Source organism: Oncorhynchus mykiss, chromosome 19, assembly GCF_013265735.2.
Source record: "Oncorhynchus mykiss isolate Arlee chromosome 19, USDA_OmykA_1.1, whole genome shotgun sequence".
Taxonomy (NCBI): Eukaryota; Metazoa; Chordata; class Actinopteri; order Salmoniformes; family Salmonidae; genus Oncorhynchus; species Oncorhynchus mykiss.
In genome coordinates this window covers 27,557,128-27,580,383 of record NC_048583.1, presented here as the reverse complement: position 1 = coordinate 27,580,383, position 23,256 = coordinate 27,557,128, and the positions used below count along the sequence as shown (strand labels likewise).

Sequence of the window (23,256 nt, the reverse complement as noted above, 5' to 3'; positions counted from 1 at the left end):
TAATCCATCTATCTGCATTTTTCAAGACATGTCATATGAATGTGCGGTGAGATACCTAATGCGTTGGTTAATTATTTGAGAAAAATGTTTTACTTCAAAACTGGAAATATAATGATCCTCCTTCGTTTAAGCGTCAATCAGCAGTGGAAACAATAACAAAGCGTCCCCCCCCCCCCCCACCCCTTGTTTCGGTAAAAAGCTGAGTGATTGGGCTGATTAAATGTAACCACTCTCAAATTCATAGACAGAGCTATGGATGCAAGGACTGACCATCCATGATATCAAACTAGTTTTAACCATGTTTTGGGGCTATAGAGTGATTGTTTACACGTACTTTGTTTGCAGACATTGGAGTAAAACAAGCTTCTATTTTGGGTTCTGATGGGGTATGACAGTTGAACTAAGCACTTGATGCATTTATAAGTTATACTCTTCAAGAATCAATTTTTGTATTTATTAGTGCTCCCCAAGGCAGCGGCTGCTCTTCCTGGGGTCCAAACACATTAAGGCACTTACATCACACATAAAACAAAAGATAAAACAGTACATCATTATTACACCACTGTGTATATACAATACAAAATGTATAATACCACCATACAACAATATTACAATGTACGTATGTGTAGAGTGCGTGTTGTAGCGTGTGTCTGTATACGTGTGTCTTTACCTGTGTGTATGTATCTCTCTTCACAGTCCCCGCTGTTCCATAAGATGTATTTTTTATCATGTAAAAAATCTGATTCTACTGCTTGCATCAGTTTACTGATGTGGAATACAGTTCCATGTGGTCTTGGTTCTATGTAGTACTGTGCACCTCCCGTAGTCTGTTCTTGACTTGGGGACTGTGAAGAGACCTCTGGAGGCATGTCTTGTGGGGTATGCATGGGTATCTGAGCTGTGTGCTAGTAGTTTAAACAGACCCCTCAGTGCACTCAGCATGTCAACACTTCTTACAAAAACAAGTGGTGATGAAGTCAATCTCTCCTCCACTTTGAGCCAGGAGAGATTTACTTGCATATTGTCAACGTTAGCTCTCCGTGTACATTTAAGGGGCAGGCGTGCTGTCCTGTTCTGAGCCAATTGTAGTTTTCCAAGGTCCCTCTTTTTGGCACCTGACCACACGACTGAACAGTAGTCCAGGTGCGATGAAACTAGGGCCGTAGGACCTGCCTTTGTTGATAGTGTTTTTAAGAAGGCAGAGAAGCACTTTATTATGGACAGACTTCTCCCCATTTGAGCTACTATTGTATCAACATGTTTTGACCATGACAGTTTACAATCCAGTGTTACTCTAAATCAAATTGAATTTGTAACATGCGCCGAATACAACAGTAGACCTTACAGTGAAATGCTTACTTACAAGCCCTTAACCAACAATGCAGTTTTAAGAAAAAAAAAGTGTTAAGAAAGTATTTACTAAAATAAACTGAAGTGAAAAAAATTAAAAAGAATAAGAAGACATTTATTTTTCAATAACTAATAATTAAGGAGCAACAGTAAAATAGCGAGGCTATATACAGGGGGTACCGGTACAGAGTCAATGTGCGGGGGTACCGGTTAGTCGAGGTAACTGAGGTAATATGTACATGTAGGTAGAGGTAAAGTGACTATGCATGGCTAATAAACAGAGAGTAGTAGCAGTGTAAAAATGGGGTGTGTGGTGGGGATAATGCAAATAGTTTGGGTAGCCATTTGATTAACTGTTCAGCAGTCTTATGGCTTGGGGGTAGAAGCTATTAAGAAGCCTTTTGGACCTAGACCTGGTGCTCCAGTACCGCTTGCCGTGCGCAAGCAGAGAGAACAGTCAATCATTAGGGTGGCTGGAGTCCTTGGCAATTTGTTGGGCCTTCCTCTGACACCGCCTGGTATAGAGGTCCTGGATGGCAGGAAGCTTGGCCCCAGTGATGTACTGGGCCATATGCACTAGCGTCTGTAGTGCCTTGCGGTCGGAGGCCGAGCAATTGCCATACCAGGTGGTGATGCAACCAGTCAGGATGCAGCTGTAGAACTTTTTGAGGATCTGAGGACCCAAATCTTTTGAGGGGGAATAGGTGTTATCATGCCCTCTTCACGAACAGTTTAGTCACATCAACTTGCTCAATTTCCACATGATTCATTACAGTATTTAGTTGAGGTTTAGGGTCTGGTGAATGATTTGTCCCAAATACAATGCTTTTAGTTTTTGAAATATTTAGGACTAACTTATTCCTTGCCACCCATTCTGAAACTAACTGCAGCTCTTTGTTAAGTGTTGCAGTGATTTCACTAACTGTAGTAGCTGATGTGTATAGTGTTGAGTCATCCGCATACATAGACACACTGGCTTTACTCAAAGGGTCATGTCAGTAGTAATGTTTGAAAAAGTAAGAGGCCTAGACAGCTGCCCTGGGGAATTCCTGATTCTACCTATATTATGTTGGAGGCTTCCATTAAAGAACACCCTCTGTGTTCTGTTAGACATTTAACTCTTTATCCACAATATAGTAAGGGGTGTAAATCCATAACACATAAGTTTTTCCAGCAGCAGACTATGATCGATAATGGCAAAAGCAGCACTGAAGTCTACCAAAACAGTTCCCACAATCATTTCATTATCAATTTCTTTCAGCCAATCATCAGTCATTTGGGTAAGTGCCGTGCTTGTTGAATGTGATCTGTTGTCAATTTGTTTACAGTAAAATAGCATTGTATCTGGTCAAACACAATTTTTCCAAAAGTTTAAACAGGCTGATTGTTTGGCTATTGGAGCCAGTAAAGGGGGCTTTACTATTCTTGGGTAGATGTTCTATCCAAGTTGTCAGACCCCGGTGGCTTGTCATTGTTGATAAACAACAATATTTTTTTCACATCTTCCACACTCACTTTGTGGAACTCAAATGACAGTGTTTGTCTTTCATAATTGTATCAGTTATACTTGGATGTGTAGTGTCTGCGTTTGTTGTTGTCATGCTAATCTTGCCAATGAAAAAAATCAATAAAGTAATTGGCAATATCAGTGGGTTTTGTGATGAATGAGCCATCTGATTCAATTAATAATGGAGCTGAGTTTGCCTTTTTGCCCAACATTTAATGTAAGGTGCTTCACAGTTTTTACTATCATTCTTTATATCATTTATCTTTGTTTCATAGTATAGTTTCTTATTTTTATTCAGTTTAGTCACGTGATTTCTCAATTTGCAGTTTGTTTGCCAATTGGTTGTGCAGCCAGACTTATTTGCCATTCCTCTTGACTCATCCCTCTCAACCATAACATTTTACAATTCCTCATCAATCCACGGGGATTTAACACTATTTACAGTCATTTTTTTAATGTGTGCATGCTTATTAGTAACTGGAATAAGCAATTTCATAAATGTGTGAAGTGTAGCGTCTGGTTGCTCCTCATTACACACTACAAAACAGCAAATATTCTTTACATCATCAACATAAGAATCACAACAAAACTTATTTTATGACCTCTTATACACTATATTAGGCCCAGCCTTTGGGACCTTGGTTTTCCTAGATTGGCTACTATATTGTGATCTCTACATCTGATGGATTTGGATACTGCTTTAAAGCAAATGTCTGCAGCATTAGTAAAGATATGATCAATACATGTTGATGATTTCATTCCTGTGCTGTTTGTAAATACCCTGGTAGGTTGACTGACAACCTGAATCAGGTTACAGGTACTGGTTACAGTTTGAAGCTTTTTCTTGAGTGGGCAGATTGATGAAAGCCAGTCAATATTTAAATCACCCAGAAAATATACGTCTCTGTTGATATCACATACATTATCAAGCATTTCACACATATTATCCAGAAACTGAATGTTAGCACTTGGTGGTTTATAGCAGCTTCCCATTTAATTGGCTTTAGGTGAGGCAGATGAACCTGTAGCCATGTTACTTCAACAGTATTTAACATGAGATCCTCTCTAAGTTTTACAGGAATGTCGTTCTGTTTCTGTATTTTCTGTAGCCAAGATGATTCGGATGGACTCTATCATTACTGTAGAATATCTTCTGTTTCCAGAAGGTGTCAAAAGTGAATTGTAAAAGTGATTACACCAGAGACCTACAGTAATATTATAGCCGGCCCAACGATGGTAAAATAATTGGCTGCTTTTTGAAATCTTTCGGTGCTAGAATCAATTCTTTAAAGTACATTTTCAGAAGTTCTGAGCTAGCCCTCCTAATGTCGTTTCACCCGACATGGAATACAACAGCGTCAGCTTCCGGCAACTGTCGTAGAATGGTTGTAAGCAGCCGTGGAATGTCCTGTACCCGTGCCCCAGGATAGCACAGGGTTTTTGCCCCGGGAATCATGATGTTCCTTACGATAGAACTGCCGATGATGAAAGCTGCTGCTGAAGAGGTCAGGCTGTTCTTTCGCCATGAGTGGTTTCGCAAACTCCTCGAGGACAGAGGAGTTTGCCCGATGGACCCGAGCCAGCAGTAGTATCCATGGTGGGTGATGAATGAGCCGGAGTCTCAAGACAGCCTCACTGTCTGTTGAATGTGGGAGCTTTGAGGATCTGAACCAGAGGTAGAAGCCATCGGTGAGGGATCCAGAACAGAGGGCGAAGGCGCAAGTACCTCCGGGTACCTTCGAAGCCCCCAGGGAGGAAGTCGCCGAAGTCTCTGGATCCAGGGCGGCGAAGCTGTTTCTAGTCTGTGTCCGGTCCGGGCTTAACATCTCCAAGGAAGCCCCCCTTTCCAGAGGATGATGTTTTTGATTTCCACGGCGAGTGACATACAGTACATTCGGAAAGTATTCAGACCACTTCCCTTTTTCCACATTTTGTTACGTTACAGCCTTATTCTAAAATGGATTAAATAATATTTTTTCCCTCATCAATTTACATACAATACCCAATAATGACAAAGAGAAAACAGGTTTTTATTAAATATAAAAAACAGAAATACCTTATTCGCAAAAGTATTCAGACCCTTTGCTATGAGACTCGAAATTGAGCTCAGGTTCATCCTGTTTCCATTGGTCATCCTTGAGATGTTTCTACAATTGATTGGCATCCACCTGTGGTAAATTCAATTGATTGGAAATGATTTGGAAAGGAACACAACTGTCTATATAAGGTCCCACAGTTGACAGCGCATGTCAGAGCAAAAACCAAGCCATGAGGTTGAAGGAATTGTCCGTAGAGCTCCGATACAGGATTGTGTCGAGGCACAAAACCAAAACATTTCTGCAGCAGTGAAGGTCCCCAAGAACACAGTGGTCTCCATCATTCTTAAATGTAAGACGTTTGGAACCACCAAGACTCTTCCTATAGCTGGCCCCTCTCAGCCAAACTGAGCTATTTGGGGATAATGGCCTTGGTCGGGGAGGTGACCATGAACCCGATGGTCACTGAAAAAGCTCCAGAGTTCTTCTGTGGAGATGGGAGAACTTTCCAGAAGGATAACCATCTCTGCAACACCACCAATCAGGCCTTTATGGCAGAGTGACCAGACGGAAGCCACTCCTCAGTAAAAGGCACATGACTGCTTGCTTGGAGGACTCTGACCATGAGAAACAAGATTCTCTGATCTGATGAAACCAAGATTAAACACTTTGACCTGAATGCCAAGCGTCACATCTGGAGGAAACCTGGCACCATCCCTACGGTGAAGCATGGTGGTGGCAGCATCATGCTGCGGGGATGTTTTTCAGCGGCAGATACTGAAAGACTAGTCAAGATCGAGGGAAAGATGAACAGAGCAAAGTACAGAGAGATCCTTTTTTTGTATTTTTTTACACCCGTTTTCTCCCCAATTTCTATCTTGTCTCATCGCTGCAACTCCCCAACTGCCTCGGGAGGCGAAGGCCGAGTCATGCGTCCTCCGAAACATGACCACCAAACCGCACTTCTTAACACCCGCCGGCTTAACCCGGAAGCCAGCCCTATGGGACTCCCGATCACGGCCGGTTGTGATAAAGCACGGGATCGAACCCGGGTCTGTAGTGACGCAATCTAGCATTGTGATGCAGTGCCTTAGAACGCTGCACACTCGGGAGGCCCCAGTACAGAGAGATCCTTGATGAAAACCTGCTACAGTGCGCTCAGGACCTCAGACTGGGGCGAAGGTTCACCTTCCAACCCTAAGCACACAGCCAAAGACAATGCAGGAGTGGCTGAAACGAACTGCAGCTCTTTGTTAAGTCTCTGAATTCTGTGACCCGTTTAAAAAAATATTTAAAAAATATTTCACCTTTATTTAACCAGGTAGGCTAGTTGAGAACAAGTTCTCATTTGCAACTGCGACCTGGCCAAGATAAAGCATAGCAGTGTGAACAGACAACACAGAGTTACACATGGAGTAAACAATTAACAAGTCAATAACACAGTAGAAAAAAAGAGAGTCTATATACATTGTGTGCAAAAGGCGTGAGGAGGTAGGCGAATAGTTACAATTTTGCAGATTAACACTGGAGTGATAAATTATCAGATGGTCATGTACAGGTATTGAGATATTGGTGTGCAAAAGAGCAGAGCCGTAGTTTTCCCTGATCTGGTAACCTAACCAGATAAAACTCCAGAACTTATACAGTATGACTTGATTAATCTGTTGTTAAAAGGGCTATGATGTGTTTTTTTTTAAAGCTAGAAAATCTCATGTCCTTCTGGAGGATGCAAACCCTGTCAAACTGCAGAAAACTTGTACTTGTTGATATTAATTATATTTTAAAGGACTAGAGGAATTTCTTATACACAGACACAGAAAAAGCAACATGATTGGACAATAAAACTCACAGGGCTGAGCTAGCTTTATGCAGATTTGCATCATGTAGTCCTGCCCTATGCAACTGTAAGCCTAATAAAAAATGTACTCACAGTCTATGTTATTTTGTTTATTCATTAATTCTAGTTAATAATTGTGGATCAAAAAAGTCTAGGTAGCCTAGTCAGCCTGAGTTTGAATACAAATCAAATGGATCCCAGTTTTCTCACAAACAAAGGGCTATAAATACACAACGTTACTGCTTCGTTTACCCTGGCCAGAGGGACAGGGTGCATAGTAGGCTAGACTATGCAACTGCTGTTGCTAGTAGCTTTCAGTTGATCAGACTGAAAAATAGTCTAGTTTCCATGCAATACAGCATGTCAGATCGCTTGTGTTTCTAGGCTGCTACATCTATGTAAGAGCTTTTGCTTGTGTCTGTCGGGAGTGATGTGTTATCGCGCTAGCTAAATAAATATCGGAGGAAAGTGGAGAGCAAGCCTTGAGTTCTGTGCGACCTGAGATTTCTGTGAATCTGATTGCTCAAGACACACAGAGAGCCTACTAATTGTGCGCGAGTTGACAAATGATGAGGCAGATCAGTCTAAAAAAACAGTACTTTGCACTGCTTTTTGAAGCTTTGCGTCAATATATTTTACAAAAGTAAATCAAAAGTGGTGTCACACCTGATTGAAAAGTGCTGTGGCAAATGTCGCCTCGCCACACGCTTTCCGGCAGGCCTGGGTCTATAGGTCTATTCTTTCTCATTCAGCACACTATGGTGTCTGAGCTTCAGTTATGAAAGGGCCTACAACAGAGATGTTCGGTTACCTCTGGTTTTATTTTCTACCTGTCAGTTAATGGATTCATGTTTGGCCTGAGAGTCTGAATCAGAGAAAATTAAGGTCATCCTCAGGGGCCATGACCATTGTCTCCAGAGTCCAGACAGCTATCGTCATTCTGACACGTCTAACATCCCTGAGACAATAGGGCCATGGGGGGTGAATAGACTTCTGACCCGGTCTGCAGACATTGATATCAGGTGCTAAGGTGGCAGGCAATTGTGACTAGCTAGCCCACGCGTGACTAGCTTACAGGTCAGGTAGAACTCTTATGAATGATTGAGGTGAACATTGCTCTTGTGTTGCTGACTCGCTGTGTTTTTCTCCAGAGGTTAAACTACTGTGACTATCTAGCCTTGAGTTGTGACTTGCCTACAGGTAGACTCCTATGAATGATTGAGGGGATCCATTGGTCCTCTGTGGCTGATTTGCTGTTTTCTCGCCAGATGCTAAGGTGACTATAGCTACTGTGACTGTAGTCTTCTCATAGCTGCTGAGGCTGGCCAGCGAGACTACTGTGACTATTGGCTAGGCCAAAGGTACATTATTGATTGATTGCTCCTATGTGACTCACTGTGTTTCCCTCTAGATGTGGAGCAGAAGGAGGAGGAGGGAGTGGATGCAATCAAGAACGAGGTACGTCATCCACTGTCTTCATTCTGCTGTGTTCTGTGTTACGTCGTCAGTCAATCAATGACTCGGTCTCTGTAGGTGTGTCGATTCTCCACCCTTCTCGTGAAGTGTGCACTTGTACAGTTTCTTAGCTTCTGGCATGGATTTAACAATGGTGGAAACGCCCTCCAGTGAATGCTTACATCAAGTCTATGCTTGATGGGGAGTGTTGAAGTAGAGGCTCCTGGAAGAGGGTGTAGCCTCAGTCAGGGCCTTCGTTAGGACGGACCGCATGTTAGGTGATGGTGATGCTGGACTAGGGGGAAGGTTTCCTTTAGTAGATGATTTGTATAACATCACGACCTCTTGGACTTGTGAAATGGTACCTAATGGAGTATAGATCTGACATATCAAATACACTTTGGTGCTCAGTCCGACACGGAAGGTCCTCGCGTTAGTCGATGGCGTCAAGCAGGCTCGCCACGCCAGGCGGCGATTGGTTGAGACTGTAGCGGGTTGCCACGGCTCTGGAAGAGACAGTTTGTGCTCCTTGCTGTTTGACCAATTGCACATTGTCTGCATTGGGCTACAGTTTTGTGAACGAGTCATCATCTCTTTCTGGATCACACACCTCATCCCCCCACACCCCAAAAAGAAAAATAGCAAAGAATTGCTACTCCGCCTTGCTAGCTGCCGTATTAGCCAGCAGTTTCAGCAGTGATAGCATGAAACTTTGCTTGCGTCATCTTCCTCCTCTGCAAACATGCAACATCTTAGCAGAGCAAACAAACATCAAACTAATACGTTAGTTCATTTCTTTATTTTGGTTTTCTTCTTTGTATCCCTTTAAACAGGGAGTTGGAGGCCCTGGGACAGGCAGGCTGCGTGGCTCCGTCAGTCTGCGTCAGAGGCCCATTCCCAGAGTAACCTTCCAGGCCGGTGACCCATATTACATTAGCAAGAGGACCAGGGAGGAGTGGCTGGCTAAATGGAAGATGGAGGTGAGTACAGTGCCACCCACCGGCTGGCTGTCTCGCCACTGTCTCTGGCAGGCTTTGACTCTTAGGGGTGCCCAAACTGCCCATTGTGTCTTGGGGATGATTGTGTGGGCTCTAGAGCTGACCACAAAGATTTTTTATGGGGATGATTGGTTCCCAGTCCTCTCTAGCCATCCTGTTATTCAAACCTGGTCTCAGGGACTACAGATGGTTCAGAGCTGCCTGTCTGTTAGTGTTAGCAAGAGTCCAATAGACAGGGCATTCATAGCCGAGTGAACCAGTATTTGTTGGGTGCTTTCACAGCCAAGTGTATTTGATGGGTCATTTGATTTATCATAGAGGTACCATTTATTTCATTGGCTTTGTAGGGTGTTTGAGTCTCCTGGAGTTTCCTTCCTGTCTTTGTAGGGCCTACTTCAGTGCACCATTGTCGACCAATGATAAATGACCACTAATTGTTGTTGCTCACTCGGGTTTTCTGTTGCCTCAGTTTAGTTCCCACTATACAGCCCAAAGTCACGTTATAGTCATGGTCCAAGCTGTGAACTTGCCCCAGTCAGAGACTAATCTAGCCTCCACCTAAATCCAAACTCATTTTAAGTTTATTTGCCATGTAATAAGCTAATTGTGAATCTTACTCACCAGTAAGAATCTAAACTAAGGAGAGCGAACCAATAAGATAATTTACAAGATCATTCTTACCACATTTGCACACACTGCATATAGATTTGTTTCTATTGTGTTATTGACTGTACGTTTACATATCTATATATAGGGCAAATATCAATCTAGAACAGGATCATCTATTTTGAATGCAATTTGAATGGAGTTGACGGAGAGATAGAAAGACTGCCAGAGTGCTAGCACATGCAATGATAGGCTGTTTCAAAACTCTGCATCTGCAATAAAACAATCTTTACCATTAACAAACAAGGTGACCCCCAAAAAGCCAGATGGAGATGGGTAAATTAGATGCGCATTTGATCATTATATTACTGTAGCATAGGCTATGCTGCAGCAAATGTAGGCCTGAAAAAGAGTTACCATGATGAGATGATTGGTCTACGTGCGTTGTGAACTGCGCTCCGTACCGAGATGGTCTGTCCCCACCCTGAGCGTTGATTCATCAAGCCAGATTTAAACATCGCATGTCATTTAACAGTTCCATTTCACGCCACGCTGTTCATATAAATAATTTCGTATAATTGACCGGTTCCTCGCGGTTATTTATCTCGGGAGAAGAGAGTTGCTTTGGGCAGTAAACGCCGGTGGGTCTCAGTAGCCGGGTTCCCGCCATTCAACCCTAATCTACACTGATTGAAGTGGTTTTAACAGGTGACATCAGTAAGGGATCATAAGCTTTCTCCTGGATTCACCTGGTCAGTCTATGTAAATGGGAAGAGCAGGTGTTCCTAATGTTTTGTACACTCAGTGTAGTTAATATTGCAGTTGTGTGGTACACCCCTATAATAGGCTATTGCATTTGTATTTATTTAAACATGCCTCCTCCTGAATGTGACTACACAGCATCCTACTAACCTGATGTGACAATGTGCTTTACAGCTTGTTCAGGTTGTGTGTTTCAGATCATTCATAACTCCCGAAACGATATGTCGTAAATCCTCGTAAATGTCTCTCTCTCTCTCGCTCTCTCAATTCAATTCGGGGCTTTATTGGAATGGGAAACATATGTTTACATTGCCAAAGCAAGTGAAATAGAAAGTAAATAAATAAATAAAAATGAACACTAAACATTGCACTCACAAAAGTTCCAAAGGAATAGAGACATTTCAAATGTCATATTTTGGCAATATACGGTGTTGTAACGATGTGCAAATAGTTCAAGTACAAAAGGGAAAATAAATAAACATAAATATGGGTTGTATTTACAATGGTGTTTGTTCTTCACTCTCTCTCTCTCTCTCTCTCTCCTCTCTCCTCCTTCACATCAGGAACATGTAGTGATTTGTGTGATTTCATTTCAGATCATTCATAACTCTTTCCATAAACAATATGTCATAAATCCTTGTAAATGTATCCTTGTAAATCACTCTCTCTCTCTCAATCTCTCTCTCTTGCTCATTTTCTTTCTCTCTTTCTTTCTTTCTTTCTTTCTTTCTTTCTTTCTTTCTTTCTCTCTCTCTCTCTCTCTCTCTCTCTCTCTCTCTCTCTCTCTCTCTCTCTCTCTATCTCAGGCTCTCTGTCTCTTTCTCTCTCTCTGTTTCTCTCTCCCTCCCTTCTCCCCTCTCTGTTTCTCCCTCCCTCCCTCCCTCCCTCCCTCCCTCCCTCCCTCCCTCCCTCCCTCCCTCCCTCCCTCCCTCCCTCCCTCCCTCCCTTCTTCATGTCAGGAACATGTAGTGAGACTCACTGTTACATAATGAGTGGCTGTGTCCATGGCAACAAGATCGGGCCTACCATTCTGTATCCTCCCCCCTCCAGTACTCAGTTCTGCCATTGGAGCAGGCTTGGGGAGAACCCATAAAAGTGTCTGGTGGGGGGAAATATTGGCAAATTAGCAGGACATGCTGGGGTCTCACAAGTGAACCGCTGTAAAGAACCAGAGAAACAGGCACCTGGGTCTAGGCAACTCAGAGGCTGTTTTTCTTTCACATAAAGGATTTAAAAATCACAAGATGACATAAGAGGACACTGCACATAAATATGCATGTGTAAAAATAAATAGTCAGTATTTTGTTATTGAGATATAATAATATAATTATAATGATATAATTCCAAAAGGATGCATTTGTAGTGGTGGCATTGCAGCCCTGTGCTCAGGACTTAACAGAGAAGGTAAAGAAGCTTGCTGGTTTTGACTGTGTTGTTGCTGCTGGGGACAGGGCATCAGGTTCACTGTGCTGCTAGAGCTGACGGGGGAAGGAGGAGGAGAGGAAGAGGAGATTTCTTAACTGAAAGGGTTAGCTTAAAGGGGAAGAATCCCTTTCTGCTCTCTTCTTCCGCTTTCGCAGAGAGAGAGCGAGAGAAACGATCCCTCGTTTTATGTGCCTTTCGTTGTGTTACAGTGAGTGGACTTTTCTCTCCTTCCTCCCACCCCTCATTCTTCTCCTAACCCCTCCCCCAGCCTCAGCTATGGAAATGAACTCTGTGAAGATGAGGTTTGCTGCAAATTTCCAGCCCTGCTTGCAAGACAGCCTCTTGGCTCTCCGCCAACATTTTGCAAATCCTCTCTAGCCAACCAGAATTCCTGTCGGCAGTCACCTGACCCTGAATTCCCAGACAAAGAAATGTTCATGCTTCTTTCTCTTCTTTTTTTTGAGCGATCTCCTCTACCCCGAGTGGGGGGTAAAAAATTGCAGCCCTACATTGGATTAAAAGGGTCGTGTGTTGGCGTGTATGGGTATGTGCATTGCATTATTTGTTCGATAACATGGTGGTGGTTAGTGTGCATGAGAGATTAGCCCGCGTACAGCGAGGGGAATATGCTGATTTAAGGTATTTCCACTAGAGACCATCTGCTCTCCCTCGGCAGCTTAAAGGGAAACCGTCACTTAGAAAAAGGAAAGTGAGAGCACAGTGATTTGTAGAAGTGCTGAGAAAAAGTGCTCATGCTTGAAAAAAAAAAGTTTTTTGAGACGGGAAGAACGTGATCTAGAGCGGTGTTTTGTGCAGAAGGTGTTTCCTGTTTAACAGCAGTGGCACTAAGAGTTATTTCTGTTTTAACAGCAGTGGCAGTAATAGTTAGTTATTTCTGTTTTAACAGCAGTGGCAGTAAGAGTTAGTTATTTCTGTTTTAACAGCAGTGGCAGTAAGAGTTAGTTATTTCTGTTTTAACAACAGTGGCAGTAATAGTTAGTTATTTCTGTTTTAACAACAGTGGCAGTAAGAGTTAGTTATTTATGTTTTAACAGCAGTGGCAGTAAGAGTTAGTTATTTCTGTTTTAACAGCAGTGGCAGTAATAGTTAGTTATTTCTGTTTTAACAACAGTGGCAGTAAGAGTTAGTTATTTCTGTTTTAACAACAGTGGCAGTAAGAGTTAGTTATTTCTGTTTTAACAACAGTGGCAGTAAGAGTTAGTTATTTCTGTTTTAACAACAGTGGCAGTAATAGTTAGTTATTTCTGTTTTAGCAGCAGTGGCAGTAAGAGTTGGTTATTGCTGTTTTAGCAGCAGTGGCAGTAAGAGTTAGTTATTTCTGTTTTAACAGCAGTGGCAGTAAGAGTTAGTTATTTCTGTTTTAACAGCAGTGGCAGTAAGAGTTAGTTATTTCTGCTTTAACAGCAGTGGCAGTAAGAGTTAGTTATTTCTGTTTAACACCAATGGCAGTAAGAGTTATTTCTGTTTAACAGCAGTAGCATTAAGAGTTAGTTATTTCTGTTTAACACCAATGGCAGTAAGAGTTATGTATTACTGTACATGTTATATCACTTGTGTTAGTCTTTTTTTCTGTTTAGATAAGCTACATGCTTATACAATACATTGAATGTGTATGTACACGATCACACATCCATTATAGATTTGAATAGTTATACGTACGTTATACATGTTCTGACAAATAGTTTGCAGCTGGGAAGTTTTGATTGTGGCGGTTGAATAACTGAACCGGCTGAACTGGGAGAAAGTTCACTACTAGGCCCCACCCCCCATCCCATGTGTTATCAGTGGTTAATTTACTCTTAAAACACACCAGAATAACACTTTTCTAATCACCTTCTTTGTTGTAGACTGTTGTAATTCTATAGATCTATAGAATTGTGTATGGATTTTTATTTTTTTACAGATTAATCGCATACTTTAATACTTTACATGGTAAAATGTCTTCATGGAAACTCCTTTTCAGATGATTAAAAGCTTTTCAAGTTATTTATAAAGCCATTTAACCAAGCTCCTCAGGAGGCAGTTTTAAGAATGCCACTTGTGGATTCATAGCGAACTATGTTTATATATTCATGACTGACCCTGTAATATTCCTAATTGTCTCCTAAGAGGACCTAATACAATGGGGACCAGGTGGCGTCTTTTTGGATGTGTGACCCGCTGTGTGTGTGGAGGGGGGGGGGGGGGGGGCTCTGCGTGTGTGCATGCAAAGACCCCCGGTCAGTAATAAAAATACACAGCCATTGTCGGGCATAATGGCAAAGATCTGAGCTAATGAATTCTATTGCCACATTGCTACACGTGGTTCTGCTCTCTTAATCTGTGTGTGGAGGCATTTTAAGGGGTTCAATTCCGGCCTGAAAGCAGCTTTCAAAGATGGTTGTGTCTATTGCGTTGCAAATACAAAACCCAGCCTGTCATATAGTAGTATACAGATAGATATAATTCCACAAGACAATGTGCAGTTGTGTAGAGAGGACGTTGTGTGAGACAAATGACTAGGTCAGCCCTTTAGTTATTTCATCTGGTAACACTAGACACGAAGCTGCTCTTATGCCTTTGTAGTAACACTGTAGTTACTACAGTAATAACATAGCCCTTGGTATATGTAAGAAAGCATAGCCATTGGTGTACAGTACACATACATGGAAACTGTAACAGAGCCAGTCTATGAATGAGTAGCAGTTCTTATTGCCTGACTTTGCAGTCTATCACCATGTAGTTGCGCTGGGGGGTGTCATGGTGTACAGAACTACAGGGACGTGAGAAGTTTCCCTTCTATTGTGTCCTCGACATGTCCACAGTCAGGAAGTCAGTCAGAGGAATGGAAGGCTTTTTCATCATTAAACTAACCCATATTGCAATCACACCCAGGTACAGACAGTACACTGAACAAAAATATAAAATGTTGGTCCCAGGTTTCGTGAACTGAAATAGAAGATCCCAGAAATGTTGTGCACAAATGTGTATTTCATCCCTGTTAGTGAGCATTTCTCATTTGCCAAGATAATCCATTCACCTGACAGGTCTGGCATATGAAGAAGCTGATTAAACGGCATGATCATTACACAGGTGCACCTCGTGCTGGGGACAATAAAAGGACACTCTAAAATCTGCTGTTTTGTCGCGCAACAGAATGTTGTCTCAAGTTTTGAGGGATCGTGCAATTGTTATGCTGACTGAAATAATTGCATGTTCATTTCTCTACCATAAGCTGCCTCCAACGTTGTTTTAGAGAATTTGGCAGTACGTCCAACCGGCCTCACAACCGTAGACCACATGTATGGCGTTGTGTGGTTGAGCGGTTTGCTGATGTCAACGTTATGAACAGTGTGTCCCATGGTGGTGTGGGGTTATGGTAGTGGCTGGCGTAAGCTACGGAGAATGAACACAATTGAATTGTTTCGATGGTAATTTGAATGCACAGAGATACCGTGACAAAATCCTGAGGCCCATTGTGCCATTCATCCGCTGCCATCACATCACGTTTAGGCATGATAATGCTCGGTCCCATGTCGCAAGGATCTGTACACAATTCCTGGAAGTTGAAAATGCCCCAGTTCTTCCATGGCCTGCATACTCACTAGACATGTCACCCATTGACAGTAGTGGAGAAGGTGGACAGTTAAGTTCCTCGGCGTACCCATCACAGACAAACTGAAATGGTCCACCCACACAGACAATGTGGTGAAGAAAGCACAACAGCGCCTCTTCAACCTCAGGAGACTGAAGAAATGTAGCTTGTCACCAAAAACCCTGACAAACTTTTATAGATGCACAATTGAGAGCATCCTGTCGGGCCGTATCACCGCCTGGTACGGAAACTGCACTGCCCACAACCGTAAGGCTCTCCAGAGGGTAGTGAGGTCTGCACAACGCATTACCTCCAGGACACCTAACCGCCCGATGTCACAGGAAGGCCATAAAGATCATCAAGCACAACAACCACCCGAGCCACTGCCTGTTCACCCCGCTACCATCCAGAAGGTGAGGTCAGTACAGGTGCATCAAAGCTGGGACCGAGAGACTGAAAAACAGCTTCTATCTCAAGGCCATCAGACTGCTAAACAGAAATGACTAACTCAGAGAGGTTGCTGCCCTACATTGAGACTCACTAGTCACTTTAAACAATGACACTTTAATAATGTTTACATATCTTACATTACTCATATGTATATACTGTATCTTATATCAACTATTGCATCTTGCCTATGCCGCTCGGCCATCGGTCATCCATGTATTTATATGTACATATTCTTATTCCATCCCTTTAGATTTGTGTGTATTAGGTAGTTGTTGGGAAATTGTTAGATTACTTGTAATAAATTCTCACCCATCTACACACAATACCCCATAATGACAAAGTGAAAACATGTTTTTAGAAATGTTTTCAAATGTATCAAATGAAATACAGAAATGTGTAATTTACATAAGTATTTACACCCCTGAGTCAATCAATACATGTTAGAATCACCGGCAGTGATTACAGCTGTGAGTCTTTCTGGGTAAATCTCTAGGAGCTTTGTACACCTGTATTGTACAATATTTGCCCCTTATTATTTTCGAAGTTCTTCAATCTCTGTCAACTTGGTTGTTGATCATTGCCAGACAACCATTTTCAAGTCTTGCCATAGATTTTCAAGCAAATGTAATCGGCCACTCAGGAACATTCACTGTCTTCTTGGTAAGCGACTCCAGTGTAAAGTTGGCCTTGTGTTTTAGGTTGTTGTCCTGCTGAAAGGCAAATTAATCTCTCAGTGTCTGGTAGAAAGCAGACTGAACCAGGTTTTCCTCTAGGATTTTGTCTGTGCTTAGCCCCACTCTGTAAATTTTTTTATCCTGAAAAACTCCCTAGTCCTTAACGATTACAAGCATACCCATATCATGATGCAGCCACCACTCTGCTTGAAAATATGGAGAGGTACTCAGGAATTAGTTCTATTGGATTTGCCCAAACAAAACACATTGTATTCAGGACAAAAAGTGAGTTGCTTTGCCACATTTTTTGCAATATTACTTTAGTGCCTTGTTGGAACAGGAATCATGTTTTGGAATATTTTAAATTTTGTCCAGGCTATCTTCTTTTCACTCTGTCATTTTGGTTAGTATTGTAGAGTAACTACAATGTTACAATGTAATCCTCAGTTCTCCTATCACAGCCATTAAACGTTGTAAGTGCTCGACTGAGGGACCTTCCAGATAATTGTATGTGTGGGGTACAGAGATGAGGTAGTCAAAATTTTTTTTTATGTTAAACACCATTATTGCACATAGTCCATGCAACTTATTATGTGACTTGTTAAGAAAATGTTTACTCCTGAACCTATTTAGGCTTGCCATAACAAAGGATTTGAATACTTATTGACTCAAGACATTTTAGTTTTCCAGTTTTTATTAATTTGTAAAAAATGACTAAATACGTAATTCCACTTTGATATTATGGGGGTGACAAAAAGGCCAGCGACAAAATAAATCTTAATTTAATCCGTTTTAAATTCAGGCGGTAACACAACAACATGTGGGAAAAGACAAGGAGTGTGAATACTTCCTGAAGTCGCTGTAGGTGCTGCTAGCTGGTATTTCTGAGGTTGTCAGTGGCAGCGTGTCTAGATGATAAATACTGCCTTGTCTCTTCTCTCTACTACCTCCTTTGCTCTAGAGAGCCCGTCTTGCAGGCTGCCTGCCTGGTGTAGCTGCACTCATACGAGAGAGAGGCCCTCAAAAGGGGGCATTTACAACTGGGGGAAAAGGCCAGAGACAGATATCTGGTTCTTATAGCCCCTGTACTCTACTCCTCCCCCACCAGACTTTGGTAGAGTCAGTTTTCCATTGATTTTGAAGATAAATAACCCACTAGCAGCAACCCGGAGAGAGCAGTTACTCCCCCAAACTTGCCAAAATGACCACCACATTAGGCTACAGGATTTTCCTCACTTTCTTTGAAATCCCCCTGAACTTACTGACCCTTATTTTACTTGTAAGATGGGGGAGAATTACAGGAGGGTAGAATGAGCCAATTGGAAGCTGGGGATGATTAGGTGGCCATGATGGTGTGAGGGCCAGATTGGGAATTTAGCCAGGACACCGGGGTTAACACCCCTACTCTTACGTCAAGTGCCATGGGATCTTGAGCGACAACAGTGAGTCATTTTAACATCCCATCCGATAGACAGCATCATATGCAGGGCAATGTCCCCTTCACTGCCCTGGGGATCTCCTTAGACCAGAGTGCCCCCTACTGGACCTCCAACACCATTTCCAGCAGCATCTGGTCTCCCGACCAGGACCGACCCTGCGTAGCTTCAGAGGAAAGCCAGCAGTGGGCTACAGGGTGGTATGCTTACTTACTGTCCCACCAGATGGCCTACTACATTAGCAATGAGTCTGAACCGATTGAACTTAGATACTTTTACATTTTTTTCCCTTTGATTAGCAGAGTTTCCTTTGTTGTGCCAAATTGTAAACACAGTAGAGTTGTATTAACAGATTTGACTTGGCATGAATGCTCTTGGCACCAACTCAATTCTTTGGCTGCACAAGACCATGTAGTAAAACTTTATCACTGTAAATAGATCGTAGATTGAGATTTTATTTGAATCAATTTGTTTGAATCAGAATGTTCTGTTCCGAAGTTTGTTGAATCCGTGTTTGAATCAGTGTGTTTGATTCAGAAGTTTGTTTGAATCAGTGTTTGATTCAGATGCTCTGCTCATCCCCTGACTCATGTGTTCATCAAAACATAGTAAATAAGTTAATTATATCATAGTTAGAAAAAAACAGTGTTTTTACAAGCAAACACCTTTTCTCTCCTATACACACCTCATCCCCGGCTGCCTGCATTCTAGGAGCTAAGCCAACTCTAACACATATGGTTGAGGAGGGCTTTGAACCGGGCAGTCGTCCACTACTTCTACTCTACAGAAGATATTTATAAACTAGAGTAGAGCCTCTTGATTGAACACCACATGTTTCTGCTCTGCCCCACTGGCCCTCCCCATGCCCTCCCACCCTCACCCCCTCGGGGCCTACTGTATGGAGGGCGAGAGGCACAGCGAGACCGCTGAGATGGGGGTTTAGGGTTTGTTCCCAGCCCTCTCCTCTCCCTCCTCTGCACCCTACCCCTCCACACACACACACACACACACACTTGCGTGTGAGAGAAACCTGAGAAAGATTTTGGACCAGAGCGATGGAATGAGTGCAGCTGTGAAGGGCATTCACGTGTGTGTGTGTGTGTGTGTGTGTGTGTGTGTGTGTGTGTGTGTGTGTGTGTGTGTGTGTGTGTGTGTGTGTGTGTGTGTGTGTGTGTGTGTGTGTGTGTGTGTGTGTGTGTGTGTGTGTGTGTGTGTGTGTGTGTGTGTGTGTGTGTGTGTGTGTGTGTGTGAGTGAGAGTGAGAGAGAGAAACCGAGAGAGACAGACTACAGTAGGATGAGTGCAGCTGTTGGGGATTTAGTGTGAGAGGCTTAAGTCATGTCTAGGTCCGGCTTGCCGGCTTGTGTTTGACCTAATGTTTCAGTGTTAGGTACCACAAACCCAGTGAACTCTTCCTCTACTGCCAGGAGCCACTAGCTACACAGATAACGTTTGGTTTAGGTATTGGTTCGCAGATAGCAGTTCTCTCGACACGACAGGAAGTACACTATGCGTTTGAACAGTCGCTAGCGAACAGTCGCTAGTGCTGGATACTGAAGCATTTTGGATTCCTTTTACCTTCATACAGGTTAGCATAATGTTTACACAGGATGTACCCTGTACAAAAATATAAAACGCTACATGCAACAATTTCAAAGACTTTACTGAGTTACAGTTCATATAAGGAAATCGGTCAATTGAAATAAATAAATTAGGGCCAAATCTATGGATTGCACATGACTGGGAATACAGATATGCATCTGTTGGTCACAGATCAGAAAACCAGTCAGTATCCGCTGTGAATACCATTTGCCTCATGCAGCGCGACACATCTCCTTCGCATTGAGATGATCAGGCTGTTGATTGTGGCTTGTGGAATGTTGTCCCACTCCTCTTCAATGGCTGTGCGAAGTTTCTGGTTAATGGCGGGAACTGGAACACGCTGTCGTACACGTAGATCCAGAGCATCCCAAACATGCTCAATGGGTGACATGTCTGGTGAGTACGCAGGCCAACTGGGACTTTTTCATCTTCCAGGAATTGTGTACAGATCCTTGCGACATGGGGCCGTGCATTATCATACTGAAACATGAGGTGATGGCAGCAGATGAATGGCATGACAATGGGCCTCAGGATCTCGTATCTCTGTGCTTTCAAATTGCCATCGATGAAATGCTATTGTGTTCATTGTCCGTAGTTCATGTTTTCCCATACCATAACCCCACCGCTACCATGGGGCACTCTGTTCACAACGTTGACATTAGCAAACCCCTCGCCCACACGACGCCATACACTCTCTGCCATCTGCCTGGTACATTTGAAACCCAGGATTCATCCATGAAGAGCCGAACTGCAGTCAGGTCAAGACCCTGGTGAGGATGACGATCATGCAGATGAGCTTCCCTGAGACAGTTTCTGACAGTTTGTGCAAAAATTCTTTGCTTGTGCAAACCCACAGTTTCATCAGCTGTCCGGGTGGTTGGTCTCAGACAATCCCGCAGGTGAAGAAGCCAGATGTGGAGGTCCTGGGCTGGTGTGGTTACACGTGGTCTGCGGATGTGAGGCTAGTTGGATGTACTGCCAAATTCTCTAAAGCGACGTTGGTGGCGGCTTATGATAGAGAAATGGACATGAAATTCTCTGCCAACAGCTCTGGTGGACATTCCTGCAGTCAGCATGCCAATTGCATGCTCCCTCAACTTTAGACATCTGTGGCATTGTGTAGTGCGACAAAACTTCACATTTTAGAGTGGCCTTTTATAGTCCCCAGCACAAGGTGCACCTGTGTAATGATCATACTGTTTAATCATCTTCTTGATATGCCACATCTGACAGGTGGATGGATTATCTTGGCAAAGGAGAAGTGGTCAGTAACAGGGATGTAAACAAATTTGTGCACAACATTTTTGAAAAATTATATTTTTGTGCGTATGGAACATTTCTGGGAACTTTTGTTTCAGCTCATGAAACATGGGACCAACACGTTACATGTTGTGTTTAGTTTATGTTTTTGTTCAGTATAAAATACATTAAGAAATGTGTTTCATTACATGGGTTATTGTCAGAAGATTTCTGATTGACATTACTCCACGAGAGTATTTTAAATGTGCTGAACTGTACATGGCGATCCCTTTGTAGCTTAGTGTGTAGGGCATGGCACTTACAATGTCAGAGTTGTGGATTCGTTTAAAACTTGGCCACCCATACAAATAATGTATGTACTGACACACAGATCCTATTAAATAGAAAGTGGTTCCTATATGTAATTCTGTGCACACACTACACTCTTAGAAAAAACTACACTACACTCTTTGACTGTCCCCATAGGAAAACCCTTTTTGGTTCCAGGTTGAACCCTTTTGCGTTCCATGTACAACCCTTTCCACAGAGTGTTCTACATGGAACCCAAATGGGTTCTACCTGGAACCAAAAATGGTTCTACCTGGAACCAAGAAGGCTTCTACTATGGGGCAGCCAAAGGACCATTTTGGAACCCTTTTTTCTAAGAATGTACTGTAAGTAACTTTGGATAAACGTATCTGAGTATGTTTCAGGCAGAGAGAACTGACCTCTCCTTTTCCTCTGTGGTGTTTCAGGCAGAGAAAAAGGCCCTGCTGGTGTCAGTGATGAACGCAATGGAGGACCATGAGGAGATGGAGCCTGAGCCACAACAGAAAGAAGAAGTGTCAGTAATCACACACAACCAACAACAGCAGCAGCAGCAACAACAACAACAACAACAACAGCAGCCCACAGACCCAGCGTCCCCGACGGTGGCCACCACACCTGAACCTGTCGCCATGGCAGGAGGTGACAAGACATCACCCAAGACAGCTGATACTGAGCCTGAGTACGAGGTAAACACAAGACGAGCACAATGACGTTTTCCACATTTTGTTACGTCACAAATAAATCCTCATCAATCTACACACAATACCCCATAATGACGAAGCAAAAAAAATATTTTTTTAATTGCAAATTTATAAAAACGATTTAAAACTGGATTATCACATTTACATAAGTATTCAGACCCTTTACTCAGTACTTTGTTGAACTGCCTTGGCAGTGATTACAGCCTTGATTCTTGGGTATGATGCTACTAGCTTGGCGCACCTTTATTTGGGGAGTTTCTCCCAGATCCTCTCAAGGTCTGTTAGGTTGGATGGGGAGAATCGCTGCACAGCTATTTTCTAGTCTCTCCAGAGATGTTCAATCGGGTTCAAGTCCGGTCTATGGCTGGGCCACTCAAGGACGTTCAGAGACTTGTCCCGAAGCCACTCCTGCGTTGTCTTGGCTGTGTGCTTAGTGTCGTTGTCCTGTTGTAAGGTGTTCCTTCACCCCAGTCTGAGGTCCTGAGCACTCTGGACTAGGTTTTCATCAGGGATTTCTCTGTACTTTGCGCCATTCATCTTTCCTTCGATCCTGACTAGTGTCCCAGTCCCTGCCGCTGAAAAATATCCCTACAGCATGATTCTGACACCACCATGCTTCACCGGATGGTGCCAGGTTTCCTCCAGACGTGACGCTTGGCATTCAGGCCAAAGAGTTCAATCTTGGTTTCTTCAGACCAGAAAATTTTGTTTCTCATGGTCTGAGAGTCCTTTAGGTGCCTTTTGGCAAACTCCAAGCGGGCTGTCATTTGCCTTTTACTGAGGACTGGCTTCTGTCTGGCCACTCTACCATAAAGGCCTGATTGGTGGAATGCTACAGAGATGGCTGTCCTTCTGGAAGTTTCTCCCATTTCCACAGAGTAAATCTGGAGCTCTGTCAGAGTGCCCATTTGGTTTTTGGCTGGGCGGCCAGCTCCTAGGAAGAGTCTTGGTGGTTCCAAACTTCATCCATTTAAGAATGATGGAGGCCACTGTGTTCTTGGGGACCTTCATTGCTGCAGAAATATTTTGGTACCCTTCCTCAGATCTGTCCCTTGACACAATCCTGTCTCGGAGCTCTACGGACAATTCCTTGGAACTCATGACTTGGTTTTTGCTCTGACATGCACTGTCAATGGTGGGACCTTATATAGACAGGTGTGTGCCTTTCCAAATTTTATCCAATCAATTGAATTTACCACATGTGGACTCCAAGTTGTAAACATGTCAAGGATGATCAGTGGAAACAGGATGCAC

At 43.0% G+C, this 23,256-nt stretch overlaps 1 protein-coding gene across 7 annotated transcripts in view; it reads left to right on the top strand.

Moving 5' to 3' along the window:
* LOC110497603 (DNA (cytosine-5)-methyltransferase 3A) overlaps nucleotides 1-23,256 on the top strand; it is a 68,002-nt gene that overhangs the window by 29,466 nt on the left and 15,280 nt on the right. For 5 of the 7 annotated variants that reach the window (XM_036954575.1, XM_036954573.1, XM_036954574.1 and 2 more), the window contains exons 5-7: nucleotides 8,142-8,188; nucleotides 9,019-9,165; nucleotides 21,727-21,987. In XM_036954575.1, coding sequence (XP_036810470.1) covers nucleotides 8,142-8,188; nucleotides 9,019-9,165; nucleotides 21,727-21,987 — 455 coding nt within the window. The remainder of the gene's footprint in view (nucleotides 1-8,141; nucleotides 8,189-9,018; nucleotides 9,166-21,726; nucleotides 21,988-23,256) is intronic. The other 2 variants (XM_036954578.1, XM_036954577.1) reach the window with 1 other exon arrangement.